The sequence below is a fragment of the Gobius niger genome, assembly GCF_951799975.1.
Source record: "Gobius niger genome assembly, chromosome: 2".
Lineage (NCBI taxonomy): Eukaryota > Metazoa > Chordata > Actinopteri > Gobiiformes > Gobiidae > Gobius > Gobius niger.
In genome coordinates, this window is record NC_136853.1 from 32,190,041 (window position 1) to 32,206,066 (window position 16,026).

Genomic DNA, 16,026 nt, shown 5'->3' on the forward strand with positions numbered 1-16,026 from the left:
GTAGCCAAGGTTTCAGCTGCAGACAATTGATTGACGGAGGCTGTCAGTCTACGCCATCAACACTCTCGTCTGCATTCACACAGGCCGGGCAGTTTAAGACTTACCCATGGACTTAAATGTCCACCAGTTTGAGTGGGGATTCAAACAGCTGACTTTTGGATTTGTGAGCCAACACTCTTGCCAACTAAGCCACTATTGCTCTGACATGCAAGTCAAAGTTGTGCTCAAGTCAATGTTTCCTAATTGGTGGATTATAAGTAGGTCTATACATATGACATTACTAATGCAGTCAATTGATTTGAGTGAATTAGCCTGAAGAAAAGTTGAGAAAATAGTTTCTGGAAAAAATGGTTTCTATTGCTCATTGCCCATGTAATAAAAACAATTGACATTTGTATTGGGCTAAAAAATCTATTGTAGTCAGTTGTCAGTCACTACTCAGTGGTGTTAAGCTATCACCACAGCTGCCCAGACACAAATGGGTGTCTTGCCCATGGGCCAGGGAAACAACAACATCATGGCAGATCCCGGATTCAATCAGCTGACCTTTGGATCTGTGGGCATTTGGCTCTAACTGGTACAGTATGTACAGCAAGGGTAGGCAAAGTCAGGCCTGGGGTCAAATCCGGGGACTCAGCATGTGTAACAGAGCTGGTAAAATATGCTTAAAATTCTATAAAAGAAAAAAAGGGCCCCCATCTTTTGACCAGGGAGAAAATTGCCAACCATCAAGCCATACATGGAATATTGACCTGTTTTTATGTCACATCCTGTGTTCATTCCCAAAAATAAGTTAAATAATAAACATCACAAACATATAAAACCAGGGAAAACCATGGTAGAATTTGTTTTATTATTATTATGTTGGCTATGATTTGGTGAAATGTGTAGTCTATAACCTGATGGGACTTTAAGACTGCACACTGGCAACCAATATAAAATAAACTTTATTGATATCTGATGAATACAGTATAATGTTGTGCACAGCACATACGTACAAAAATAAATGGAAAATTAAATTCATAATCTGTATTGTCTCATTTCAGAAACAAAAAAATAAGTGCTTGTACCTATTTTACAATCATAATTTAGCCCAAACCAAGGCAAAGTCGAGGTATATGAAAAAAAATATGAGAGGAATAGAGTTACCCTTTAAATAAGAGCAAAATACAAGTTTTCTTAAGAATAAGCACAGTTTAGGACCAAAGCATGCAAGCAACAGTCCATAAACATGAAAGAAAATTGCAAAAAAGAAAAAAAGAAAAAAAAAGTTGAAATATAATCATTTGGAGGCTGCAGAAAAATAAAACAAAACAAAAGGCATAAGATTGAGAAAATTAGATTTGGTCGAAGCTAAAATGTGAACAATGCATTTGGGATCTCCTTCCCTTTTCCCACAGACATCTGAATCAGGCGATATCTTATCATTTGAATAATTTCCTAAGATGCTGAAAGTGCACTCCCCGTTTTCCTCAGATTGATTCTAGAGGTATTTTATTTATTTCACTTAAAAGGGTCCTGATTGTTGACATGTGTTCAATGTTCTTCACATTGCAGGGTAAATCAAGATGTTGAACAATGTGTATAAATGCTGAATATTGTAGTAAAAATAATGTGTCTACTGTACTGAAGATTGAAGAGACATTGTTTATGCTTTGTCTTTGGTGGAAACAACTCTAGCAAAGCAGCTGATCATCCTGGTCTTTTAGGTCAATGCTGGTCTACAACTTTGACCTTGAACTAAAAACAGCTGAAAGGAGAGAAGGAACTTGGATTCTCCACATCCTGCTGCAGTGGAGGGTACAGGGCTACAGGGCAGGCTCCGAGGGGTCTGCTCATGTATCACCAACCACACAGTTAATAGACAGCAGTGACAGCACACTGAGCTCCCTCATAAATCTTTATGTTTTCAAAAAGTCACACTTTCTGTACAACACACAGTAAGGTAAACATATTTTCCAGGAGATTGCTGCAAAAATATATTGTCCATTCAATACAAGGTGGGGGCTGACAATAACCATTCACTGAACTTTGCTGAAGATAATAAATAAAAATTAAAGTCAATTTCAGAATATCATCAGGAAGGCTTACATTGTCTTTGACATCAGTGATATGTATATAACAAAATTCAGAGCAGCACTGTCTTTTAGTCCCTCAGGGCATGTTTGGCTCATCTATAACTGCACTTCAAAGTCTGAAGCTACCGCACTAACACCTCACTGCAGTGCTGCTGCAGAGCAATGACCATATTGGCCACCACTGACCCAAAGATAAAACAAACAGAAAGTATCTTGTCAAGATATTTCGGCATTGTTACTTTGCAACATAAACTCTTCATACCTCAGTGACGATATCTATAACAAAGCAGAACTGTATCAGCATATGGTGGAACTGAAGACTCAATTGCCTTTCTGCGCTAATTGTCTTTTATGCGCGCTATCTACTGCAGAGGCAAGCAGTGCCCAAGAACTGAAGGGATTTGCTCCATGCTCCACCCTGTTTATTTGCTGGTGCTGCTATATAGTGAAACCCATGGCCTATGCCTCATATTTAAGGTCGACTGGCTTCTGGTCTCAACCACAGATTGTGTATTACTCAATTGATCTAATTGCAGAAAAGAAAAGAAACCAGAGATAGTCATCCCTCATCTGAGGTTCTCTTTAGAGCGTCAGCCCTATTTCTGACTCCAGTGGGTGTCTCTTACATGCAACTTTAAGGGGGGGCACCAGTGGGAATACCAAGGCACCTTTGAATCGTGCAGCAAAGGTAGTGCATTTAAGTAGTCTATTTGCCTACCACAGATAAGTGAAAGGGACTAAAAGCGCGTAGAACTTTCAGAATATAAACTTGATATTTCACAGCATGGCATGCATTATTTCATCGAATAAAAGTGGCTTTTTGAGGTAAAGAAACTAGTCATGTCACTCTTTTAAACCAGTAAAAATATCTTCTTCCATCACAAAAAGAAGTGAAAAACTGTAAAGTTATTGCAAGCACCAAGAAAAAGTGAGACAGGCAAAGGCTTCAGCCTCCTATCTCTAAGGAAGGATCATAGTGTAAGCAGCACAGTATGGCATGTTGATAATAACTAATCAAATATACATATATTTATTAATAGAATAAATATTTCCCCTCAGTTCAGTGGTGTGTATAGTTGGCTATTACCTTGTACAGTACATCCACATGTGCAAATGAGTGAGTTATTGCCATTTTCAGTCATAGTCTTGGGAGGAAATGTGTGACCGTCATGGCGGTGGTGGCCTTATTGCCTCTCTTTATGCGGCCATGTTTGCTGAGAGCTATGTAGAAGCCCTTGTAAACAAAAGACTCATAGGCGTTGTAGTTGTTGGGAAGCAAAGTCTCCTTGAACTTGCACTCGTCCCCAAAGGCTTTCTAAAAGAAAACACAAACAGAGACATGAATTAGAACAACTCATACTAACTCCACTCACTGGAAAGAAAAAATAAATAACACAAATAATTTGATCATCACAAAACTGGTGTGACATAGACATATATTGGCACTGGTCACGCCTCCGTCACTGTACCCCAGGACAGAAGGGGCTACACCACCAAAATGGAGTGAATGACTACTGTACCACTTTGATAAGCTAGTTATTAAGAACATCATTACATTTGTTTGCTTCAGCCTACTCCCTTTTGGGCATTATTGTGTTTCTTTTCTTTTGTAACAACTTGGAACTTGAAATTGCTCAAATAAACTAAACTAAAACAAAAAAAAGAAGAAAAAATAATTAAGCGAATAATGTTGTGTTATTGATCATTTATCTTTACTTGCCCGGTAAAATGCCACAAGTGTTTTAATCAGTGCTGTTTTATTTCATCTACAATTTATCTTAATAGTTATTATTATTATTATTATTATTATTATTATTATTTTTATTATTATTATTATTATTATTGCGATTACTATTATATTACTGTTGTTATACTTGTGATTATCCTATTATTCTATGTATTTATGTGTTTATTTTTACCAGTGACCCGGGACAGTGAGACAGAAGTGCGCACAAACGTACCGTCCCATATAGCTTCCCCCTGCTATTCATTGCGACAAACAGCTGACTCTTGACTCCGAACAGGCTTATGACTCCTCGATCCACAGTGGAGATTTCTATGAGACCTGGAGAAAACACACAGAGAAGACCGACACTGTCAATATGACCAGACAGACACGCATGATTTGGTCAACGCAGTATGGATGGGTGTAACCTTGCAGGTGCACTGCGACTGAGTGATGCTCATTTTGGGGACGTTCTCACGCATTAAATCTGAAGCGACAGTGGGAGGCTCTGAGTGCTACAGCCGGACATGGGATAAAAATAAGCGAGCGTCTAAACTGAGTCCAAGCATGCATGTTATGTTTTTTGGCTTGGGGAGACATTTCGCACTGCACCGATGCGAAGCTCTCAGCATACTGTTTTTGCTTTGGGAAACTTTCAACTGTGCCGACACCTCTTATTAAATATCACACAAGACAAGTGAGCCGCTGTAACTTTTACACAGAGCAGCCTGCGTATGGGGTTACAAGCTTTTTTTGGTACACAGCGCTCTGCCGGATGCAACTCACTGTGTTGGTTCTCATTGTGTACACCACTTATCCTGCCATCCGGGAGCACCTGCAGGTGAAACCCAATGCCCGCGTTGCAGTAGAGTCGCCGCACTCTTTTGATGCCCTGCAAATAGTCACTCTCCCAATTGACTTGAGATTTTGACCCAGTTATTCCGAGATAAGAGCGAGAAAAAAGCGTTTCCCATTTCTTTTCCAATAAAGTTGCGTTAGTCCAACCTCGAATCGGATAAGAAGAGACAATCCCCACCAGACAAGTCCACAGTACAACAACTCCCAGTAGGGCCCTGGACATACTGTAGAGGCACCTTTGCGTATCGGCCATCCAAGGTCCCTTTGAGGCACGTGGTTAACGCAAGCTGCCCTAACACTCTTCTTATTAGTTGTCCATAGCCATGGTGGTAAAGAGTTGTACAGGAGAGACAGATCAGGGCCCCATAGCCCGGGATCTGAGCAGCAGCAGCAGAGGCACAGAGCGCGTCGCAGCTTGTTTTGGGACCGGTGACGATGACCATCTTTCGCCGCTCCGCGCTCTACTACAGGCAAAGCTGGCCGTGGAGGGAATGGTCACCTCAACGTGAAACCAGCTCCCCTTCCTCCCCGACACTCATATCCTAAAATGACATCACTATGACTTCAGCACTATACCCCCATCAGCAGTAGCCTATCCGATGGGAGGAGGAGAGTCCCAGGACCCCAGCAAAGCAGAGGCACTTCTGACAGAAGTGATGAGGCTGCTGCAGGACCTTTGTGAACAAGTGCAGACTGATGGCAGGTTCCTGCACCACCTTTCACAATAAAAAACACCGTAGAACACAAAGTAGGATTCTATTAACACTTGGTAAAGTGAAGAACATGAATAGCCAATGTGAAAATCCCATCTGGTTAAATCAAATCACAGACTGACTGTTATATTAAACTTTATACCTCACTCAAATGTAAGTGCACATAAAATAGTGACTTAATTTGCAGGAACTGAGTTCAGTGAAGAGCATTTTTTGTCCCCACAACAGAGTGGTATATTCTATCTATTCCTGGATTGTTACATTCTCAGAGCAGAGGTGCATGGCTTTGAAATAACATCTCAGATCATCAAGCTCGTTTGATTCTTTAATTCTATCATGTTAAATTGTTGTAAGAGCGAATGAGACGGTGCAATAACTGCTAATAGCCAAATGTCCTAGTTTTAATCTGAAGGTGGTGTTCCAGGAAGATATACAAAGTGTGCTCAACTTGCTGGCATTGAGCAATCACAGGATAGATGGATACTGTGTCCAGATCCCAATTTGGGACAGTGGTCATATGTCCTGGCAGCCTGTAGCCTTATTTAGGATGAAGGTGTAAAAACTACAGCACAGCATGGGGAGCATGGTGTCTGACGGTTGTTATTTCATGGTTAATAAACATGAATTATAATTATTATTTGGCCTGGGTTAAATGTGTAGGATTCTTGAAAGTATAGCGGTGTACATTCTAATTATTGAGTAAGAGAAGAAAAAGGTTGAGGCTTGTTTGGAAACCTACTTTGCGTCTTTCTGCAATTTTATTAAAAAATGAAATAGACAAGCTATATTTGTCCCATTATTATGTAGATGCTAGTTTGAATTAATGAGAGAAATTAGTTTACCATTACCTTCCCTCCGTGTGGATGGCGCCGCTGCAGAGATGCAAACTTGACGTGGCGCTCCTTACAGGTTGCCCCAATGGCATTAATGCAGAGGACAAAGAAACAATAAAGGGGTCAAAAAAGTTTCCTGAAAGGTGCATTATCCAACCTTTTATGAGTAAAAAAAGTTTATATATGTGTGTGTTTGACCTTGTGATGACCCAGCGGCTAAATGAGTGGTCAGCATGGCGTCTTTATTTTCAATCACAGAGGTCTCTATGACGCTCCAGGATCAATTGTTTGGAAGGTTTTTGCTGCTGACGAACCCTCTCACCAGAAAACCTACAAAACAACTGATCCTGGAGTGTTGCATAATGTACATTTAAAGGCCCTTTACCACATTTTTTTTGGTATATGAACAAAGAAGCCACTAAATTAATATGCTCTTTGTGGTTCAAACCCATTCCTAACTTTTCTAATATATTTGTAATACCCCGATTCTTCATAGGGACGAGTTTATAGGCACATTTCACAATTTGCAGGGTCACTTTTCAGAGCCATTGTCACTGAAATGTTAGAAAATAGTGTTTTTTCCCCCCACAAATGTCCGAGTTTATAATACGCTAAAGGAGGACAAAACTAAATTTGTTCCACTGCTAGAAAAAAATCCTGACTCAGGGGAGATCTTACACGTCACAAAACTGCTGCCGGGGAGCCCAGCTTAGCAACTCCGGAAGCCTTTGGAGAAAAACAGCTAAGGTGTGAAACACTGTAGGAAACTGGATGTATCCGATTGAACGTGCTTCGCTGAACACTTTGTTTCTATTTCTCTACATCTAAATACAGTAACTAGAAATTGAGAATCTAATTTGAAGCTGTTTTGTGCATTCACTGTAAATTTCTGTACTCGCGCTTCCTCTTTTAAGATAAGATAAGAAGTTTACTAATCTGCAGGGCCGCTGCAAGCCATTTTGGTGCCTTAAAGCAGAAATGTTTAATGTTTTCTTGTCAGCTGCGTTAATAAAACAATGGCGAGAATACTGTACAATGGTGTTCAGTCACTCTGGCCTCAATGTAGTGCCCTTCAGAGACATGGTGACCCACACACTCCGCGTTATGAGCGTGTAGGGAGCGGTGACACTGCTAACTGTTAGGAGCTTCACTTGTGGAGCCACCTCACTTTCAACAGCACACAGAGAAGAATAAAAGAAACAACAATAAACAATCAGTCAAACACACGACAAAGAGCAGGGGCATCATTAATCACTGATCAGAGTCACTAAGAGTTCAGTTGCCTTATTGAGGTGGGTGCAAAACTGGACTGTCCCTCGCTCACTGCACTCTCACATTCAGTTTCTGCACTCGCAAAACCCTTCTGCACTTTCAGATCTGAGAACGGCCTCTCAATGTGAAAATCCGCAACCTCAAAACTCTTCTCTCGAAGTTTCTGCGTTCTGTCTGTGTGAATGTGCCTTGCAACCACTGAGGGGCCTATGGTATGCATTAGCCGAGGCTAGTTTATACCCATATTATGGACGAGGCCATTTACACTGCGGAGAATGAGGACAGAGTTAAAGCCACACTGTGGAACATCAGAACAGGGTTAAAGCCACACTGTGGAACATCAGAACAGGGTTAAAGCCACACTGTGGAACATGAGAACAGGATTAAAGCCACACTGTGGAACATGAGAACAGGATTAAAGCCACACTGTGGAACATCAGAACAGGATAAAAGCCACACTGTGGAACATCAGAACAGGATTAAAGCCACACTGCATTCATATTGTTATTGCAGTTCATGTTTGAATAATTAAAGTAAGTGACTGCAGTAGGAGTTTTTTGTTGTTGTCCAATACTAAATAGGGTATATAGCTTTTATGAAACAGCTGTTGGTGATGTCACTTCCCCTGTTGTTTCCGTCGCTGGGTGAGGACGGTCGGATGGGCAGCTCTGAAGCTCTAGTTCCTAACTGCATAGGGATCTTACAGTTCACCATATTGCGTGACAAGGGGTTAGGAGCTAGGATTAGGATATAGGAGCTATTATTTGCGGAATGGACCCAAAGACAGTGGGGCTGGATACAAAATGGTTACTAGTGTGAATTAAAAAAACAAAAAGACACAGGAGGAGTATACGGTATATAATGACGTCTTATCAATAAATGGATCACGGAAGATGTTGCTGCGTGCTCAAGTTTTAGAGGGACAACTAGCTGCTCCTAATAGAAGTAAGTAACAGCAAATGCACTGTTTCCTCAATACAAGTGAAAAATATCTGTTTAGTATGAAATAATTATTTATAAAATATTTCAAACCGCACACAAATATAAAGCTCCTATTGTTTGTCCTATTGTAATTATTAGTGTAACCTCAAAAGACATAGAGACTCCTTCTATTCCCAACAGAGCCAGTGGACTGGACCAAACTGAGAGGCAAATTAATGAGGTCCACTCTTGATTTGCCATGTGCTTACGCAGCAACTCAAGAGTGTGGCTAAGCAAACCAAGCCGGCCAACAGTCTGAATAGACAAAACTTCAGAAATATTGACAAAGTGAAGCATAAATCAATCAAGACTGGGAATCGCTAATGAGATAGAGCTGAGCTGCGATGAATACTGCTACAACTATTACACTTTGAAATAGCATGGACATGTTAGGAGGACAAAATGGCTAAAATGCCTGAAACCATATAAAAATCCACTAAATCCACTCATGGCATTGTATTACAAGAGCCCTATTATTGAAAGTTTCCAATCAAATGTGGTCACAAACAAGGCAGAGTAACAGTAACAAAAAACGATGTCCGCGAATCTCAGATTCTTACTGCATTTATGTAGATTCTTTATTCAGGGGTCTTATGCAAAACACCGCGTTCCAAATTATTAGCAAATTATTAGGCAAATTGGATTTCAGGTTGTATCACTATGAATGTGCAAACTGAGGCATATTACAGTATGTTAAAATATCCAAATCTTAAGTAAGGCACTAGGGCACTAGGGCTGAGACAATATATTGGATCGGAATTGGAATGCAATACTTTGTGCTCTAATACCTCTCAAAAAGGTGTTAATTCGGGTCTGAAGTGCCGTCATGCACGAGTTTAATATAGAAAGTGCCGTTACACGTATGACCTGAGGTGGCAGTAGTGAGTATTTAATACTTCAGTAAATATAATTCGGTTGATAAACTATGGTCACCTGATTGCTTTCTTTTTATAATTACTTACCACATCATGATTCGGATCGGCCCCTGAGTGTCATAATACGTATCGGATTGAGACAAAAGTGAATCGTCCAAGTCTACAATTTGCCTTGTAGAATAAAATGGGGAGCCCTGATCATCACTATGGTAATACCATGAAAAACGAGGCATAGGTGTTATTCACTTTTTTGATCGGAACAATCAAATGGGATTTCGACCAAATTGGATTCATTTTCGCAAAAATCAAGATCAATCAAGATTTTCACTCTCATAAAAATTTTGCCGAAGGAGGTGCTATTGCAACACACAAAATTCACAAAATGCTTCCTACAGTTTGCGGCGTTGCCACTTAAAGACAAAAAACTTCAATTTGGATACATTTTGAAGTTCCACTTCTCCAGATTATTTCCCCCCAAAATTAGCTTGTTCGAATAAACGCCCAAGGAGGAGATAGATGTTGTACGATTCCAGATTGGTAAGAGGTCTAAGCCCAAACCGGACGTGCATCTGTGTCCGCCATGACAAGAAGCGTCTAGAGCTGCCAGTGAGGAGGGAGGTAGGGCATGCCCAATGCTTCCTATCCTATAAGGAGGTTCCTCACCGGCGATTAGGAGCAATATATGTGCCATCCCATAAACCACTGCGCCTGCTTTGTAGAAGTTAATCCAAAAGAGCCGACATCCAATTTCCAATATGGCGTAATGCACCAAATATTGAGTTGCAACGACAAACTTTATTTTTATCTTGTAATGTAAAGAAAAAATAAAAAAATGTATCATAATGAGTTATGAGTAATATTTTGTTATGTTAAAATTGGAAATAACCAATAAATGTGTCAGATTCAATTAGAACCGGCCAAAACCGGTTTCAAAAATATTGACTGGGTGAAAATGTCACACTGTGAGAAAAAATAATAATTCAAGCCGCATTCAGCATCAAATGGCCCTCGCGGGCTGTACCTCAATTACCCACGTAACCCTTAGTAAACATTAAAAGAAAATAATGTAGCTTCTCCATATTTGTTTCAATCTACAGAGGGTGCTGTTGTGGCCAACATCTTTTTTATTTCACAAACAGCATTGAACGGTCTTACGGGCTGCACCTGCATGAGCACTGTCCACATGAACCGTACAAAAGGCACATAGGGCCAGGTGCAGCCGATCTTCTTAAATAGTAGCCAGCCAGGGAGGATCACACCTGGGGGAGCAGAGGACCACCTGCACATAAGAGGAGAGGGAGGAGCAACAGCCTTACCCACACTCTCCCCAAACAGGTTAGGGGCTGTCGCACCGAAGGTCACGTTTTCATATTTGTTGTGTCCGGGAATGACGGGTCAATAAGTGTTTAAATGAGTTGCTTTTTATGGACGAATTGGGGTGAATGGGATCATTTTTAAAACATATGATGCCCCACTTCTCTTGATGAGGTACAGCAATTCAGATCTCAGTGAAACACCTTCCGACAAAATACAAAGTCAGCAAAAACGATTTTATAAATATCCATTAAAACCTGAATTTTGTGAGTTTTTGAATTTGTTCAGGTGGTGAAATTCCTGCTCAAATATCAGGATTAAAACAATCATAATATTTTTTGCAAAACAATATATAATGCAATATTTCCTTTATCTTTAGTCCTTTCATCGCTATATGGTGAGAGGAGTGGCCTCTGTTTCAGATGACCGGACGTTAGTATCGTAGTTTTCAGCCCCATCTGCAGAGGAATCCCCATCCAACAGGACCTGGACAACAAGAACTGAAGCAGAGCAATGTATGTGCACGAGACGAGTGCATGAGTCAGTGTATGTGTTTTGTAGGGAATGTGAGCGCTGTGTACTTGCTCTGCGCACTTTGGGAGCTTATAAGAGCCTCCATAGTACGGGGGGGGGGCTTACAAAAGCCCCTTCATCACCAGCCCTGATGGCACTCGGGCCGAAAGGCAGAAGTCACTATTCCCTCAGTTCAGCTGTCTAATTCCAACAGCTCCTTAATACATGGACTCATCAAACAGTCTGGAGTTTAATTAACTACATTTTCAATTACAGTTTTATAAACATGGGGTTTCAAAGATCATTTCGAACAACAGCTGCTGACACCAAGCATGACACCAGGCATTTCTCTGGAATGACATCAGAATCCTTGGCATTCATCAGGAACGTCTCAGTTACTATAATATCAGACCATATAATCCACATAGACTGTACATCTGATCTTTTCCTCAAGTTCACTGTTGCCCTCTGGCATCTCAAACATGTGATGATAGTCATATTTCACAGAGAAATGCTCTAGTGACAGGCCAGTGCAAAGTTGACAAACTTTGTGCGAACGGAAGGGTGAACTAACTAATGTGATCATCGATCGAAAAAAGCAACATCTCAGTGCAGGGTTACTGGGGCTTGTAAAACACCACTCTGCAAAGTTACAATTTTGCTGATTCACCAAATGCATTATTCAGCAGTTCAGGCTGCTCTGGGGTTGCCCATGTTCTCTGCTACGCGAGAAACCGTTTAATAGGACTTGTGGTAAATAAAACAAAACAATATATAGTATAATTAGATATAAACATATTTGCACTTTTTGTGTACAAAAGTCTTAATAGACACAAAATAGACTCAGTGTCGTGTGGCTGAGAGTTCCCTGAAAATACATCGTTCAAGGGTATGGCTTGTGCACCTTGGACAGAAAGATGTTTCTGCTGCTAATTTAGGCGCAGAGTGACTAAGGGGAAAACTAGCAAGGCAAGGCAGAGGTGACTTTTACAGTGCTCTAACATAGCTCATTACACACGGGATTAGTGTTCTTTGTCTTTGCAAAGCAAACTAGCCAAGCATCAAAACTAGACCATCAGCGGAAAATATCATCATGGTCTTCACTAAATGTGTACATTATACAGCATGGCCTTTGCATGAACGGTGAAACTGTGCACAGCTTACACAAATTCTTCCTCAGCTATTCTTCCTTTTTCAACACAAGCTGAGCTCTGTCCCTTTTTGTTTTAATGCAACACTAATAGCCTAAAATAATAATGCACACAGGCCTATATTTACATTTTTCTGTGAAATGCATTGGCAAATGACAATGATTGTTATGTAATGTGTATGAGTATAGAAGAATAATTAAATTAGCAAACAGTATAGATGGTGAATGTGTTGTGGAAGTAATGGCAGTACACAAAAAGTAAAGTTGTGTGCCTTGAATAATGTCCCTGGTGCACCAGAGAAACTAATCATAATTGGCAGTTGTTAGAAATAGACATAGGCTATCATTCGTAAGAAACAAGAACCGCAACAACCTTGCATTTAGAGTAGATTATCAGTAAGTCAGATCCTCTCAACATGGTATCTGTTATATGAATTCAATCGGACCATTAAATCAATTTACAATAGATGTTTTCTTCCTCTATGTGTAAATGTGCTGTCTATTTTTTCTGTCTTTTTCACACTGTGTGAAAACCCCATCTTGTTCATTGTTGGGACATCTGACCCTGACTGCTAATTATTTCAAGTGGTTTAAACCTTATGTTGTCAACTGTGCCAAACTACAAAATTGTGAAACAATCAATATATAAATTAGGCAAACATATAAACTCACTTCAATGATCAATATTCCTCACAGAATGCTATAATCACACATGAACTATCACATCTGTGATTTTGTTCCCCAAAAATTGAATAGTGGCTTGTCCTTGGTTTCTGTTAAGCCAATGAGATTCTGTTGACCAAAACTAAAGTGCTATATGATTTGATGGTCAGAGGAAAAGATAAGATCAGAGGGGTGTCAGCTGCGCTTTCCCAGGAACCTAACACCGAGCAGGGCCACCAGCACTGAGACTGAGAATGTAGAGAATTCTCTCAACACATTCACTCAATGCTTTGCACATTTTCACCCCTATGGGATGAGAGCCATGCTGCAAGTGCAGAGGATGCAGTCACCTTGCTTAACAGTGAGCAAGTCTAAGGCCATACAAGAGGCAGCAATGAGCAGAGGATCAAGGCAATTTGGCTGACGGCTGGACAAGAGTGCCAGGAATGGCATACTGCTGAGGGAGTGAGTCATCCTGGGCTGAACTGTCATTTTGCCAACACAACATCTAATCATTTATTTTTGCCATGGTCACCATTCATGCAGCCAATACCCCAAAAGAGTGATTGGTGGTAGTAGTACAGAACATCCTTTAATATTTAAGCTACATTATTAAACCTTTTTTCTTTTTTTCCAAAAGCGTTATACGGTTTCACTGCAGCTGTTTGAGCCAACACCTAAATATCCACTGGTTGATGACATTGACCAGATATGACCAAATATCAGAACAGAACAGGGTTATACATAAATTAAATTAAAAAAATAAGAGACATGAGACAGGGAAATGGCTAAGTCATTATCATGCAGAGAACTCCTCACAACTGCATCAGTTTATTATGTACCTACATGTGTATTAGCCAAGAATTTGCCAGCAGAGACTGAAACCTTTTGACTAAATATCATGCAATTATATCATGGGAATGTATATCATTGTAAGAATGGAAGGCAAGTATAGAGGAGGTAGGCAAGGCTTGCTTGTTGTCGATGCCCTCTGGTGTTGAGAGACTGACAAGACACTGACAGTCAGGGACATAACTCTGCATTGCAGCACTAACGTCCAGGTGTGGGATTGATCAGTGTTCAAAGCTCACTCAGCAACCACCACCTTTTACATTAGACGAAATACTGAACACTGATTTCCTATATATATATATATATATATATATATATATATATATATATATATATATATATATATATATATATAGTCAGTATCTATGTATGTATGTATGTATGTATGTGTGCATATTTTCCATGGTTTCAAGTATCATCACTTTTTTCTATGCATTGTTCAATCTAGCCTGTGTATTGTTTATGTCTGTTTTTTGAAGGGTTGATCCCGGTGATCTCTGTAGCTCTGCTTTTGATAACTATAGACAATGCTTTTAGTTGACTTTATACAGAGAAATATTTGGATGAATTTGTATCACTCTATATGTGCAAACTGCTGCAAAAAATCTGCAAACTTTATCCAAGCACTTTGGATAACTTTTGATTCCTCACTTCTCTGGATCATTTTCACCAGCTTTTCCTTAGAGGAGATAGAAACAGCACAAGGCGCTGAATAGTGCAATTTTAACATTTTCTCATTACAATAAAATGGGACATTCTGGTCATCGCTACGGCAACACCGTGATAAATACATGGCAGGGGGGTGATTAACTTTTTTGGTCAGAATTTCCATTTTTGTGCCAAATTGTTTTAATTATGTAAAAGTGAAGTTTTTACTCTCTTTTTTATTCTATTGCGTCCAATTTGAATTTTGCCAAATGAAAGTGCTTAGGGCTGGGACTCAAAATCGGGCTTCATATGTGTGAACGGGAGCTGTTAAGGCTTGTGTATACTCCAAAAAAGCAGAGCCAGAGCCTGATAAAGCGCAGTTCAAAAGGTTTATTTTCCAAGCAGGGGCAGGACTGGCCGTGGAGACAGGGGGCTGGCTGGCAGATTGGTTGCCTGGAAAAAGTCACTCCAAAAGAGACCTGATGACAGGGAAAAAAACATTAACAGATCCCTACAGGGAGCAATTTTTTTCTTATGAAAAATTGCAAAATTTGTGGCTTTGCTGCATCAAAAACGTATAATTTTAAAAAGTAATTTGGATAACTTAAAGGGGCTAGACGCAAGTTTGTGATTTTATACTCACTACTGCCATCTCAGGCCTTATGCGTAACTGCAGCTTCTATAATAAGCTCGTGCATGACGGCACTTCGGACCCGAATTAACACCTGTTTAAGTGACAGTGCAGGATTTTAGAGGCAGTTGTGGTGAACAGGTCTGGGCTCATTCTACACATTAGGACATGGCTGGAACATGTAGGGGGAGGAAAATACATAATTTTAACATTTTTAAACTCCGTATAGTCCCTTTAAAGTTCTCAAGATCATTTTCCATCCCAAATGAACTTGTTCCGATAAACGTCCTAGGAGGAGATAGATTTTGGATGATTTTTTGCTACATTTGTCATGATGATTTTTGTGATTCTCCGACAAACTTAATTTTTTGGCTGTGTCCTATCTAAAGAACTATTTTGAAATTAAACATTTGGAATTTCGGGCCAAAATCTGTGCGCTTAAGTCAGTGTTCACTGGGTGAAAATTGCGACAGAGCAAAAGAAGAAGAAGAATCGTACAAAAACATTGTATCCGCTTTCGTGGGTACCATAAACTATATATTTTGGGAAAGTGCATTCCCACCTCATGACGGGCTTCGTGCCCGTCAGTGACCCAGGGCTCTCAGTTGCCCATGGACTTTTATAGGCTCTGTTCAATTAGAATGTTGCTTTTTGCATTATATAGCTGTGAACGGGACGTGCACGCAAGAGAGGCGCGTTAGTTAGTGTTGGAGGGGAGGGGAGCGATTTGCACTTCATTTGTAACTGAACAGCAGTGTGTGAAGCGGAGCACACTGCTGTTCAGTTACAACGTTAGTTTTCTGATGCGTTCCATTCACGACGAGAGGAGTGTGTTAGTGTATGTTTGAGAAGAGGCCAGCGCTTCGTGTTCGTTTTGTGCACATCACGTGCATATGACTTTAAGAGCCGCTTAGCCAGG

At 40.2% G+C, this 16,026-nt stretch overlaps 1 protein-coding gene across 1 annotated transcript; it reads right to left on the reverse strand.

Annotated features, from left to right (window-relative positions):
- Positions 1 to 978: 978 nt before the first annotated feature.
- On the reverse strand, positions 979 to 5,343 carry LOC306983160 (fibroblast growth factor 4B-like). Its single transcript, XM_079582909.1, has 3 exons — positions 4,591 to 5,343; positions 4,040 to 4,143; positions 979 to 3,393 (listed from the first exon to the last, which is right to left on the reverse strand). Exons 1-3 carry the CDS (start codon positions 4,913 to 4,915, stop codon positions 3,217 to 3,219), a joined length of 606 nt encoding a protein of 201 aa, XP_079439035.1. The 5' UTR covers positions 4,916 to 5,343; the 3' UTR covers positions 979 to 3,216.
- Between the last annotated feature and the right edge of the window lie 10,683 nt (positions 5,344 to 16,026).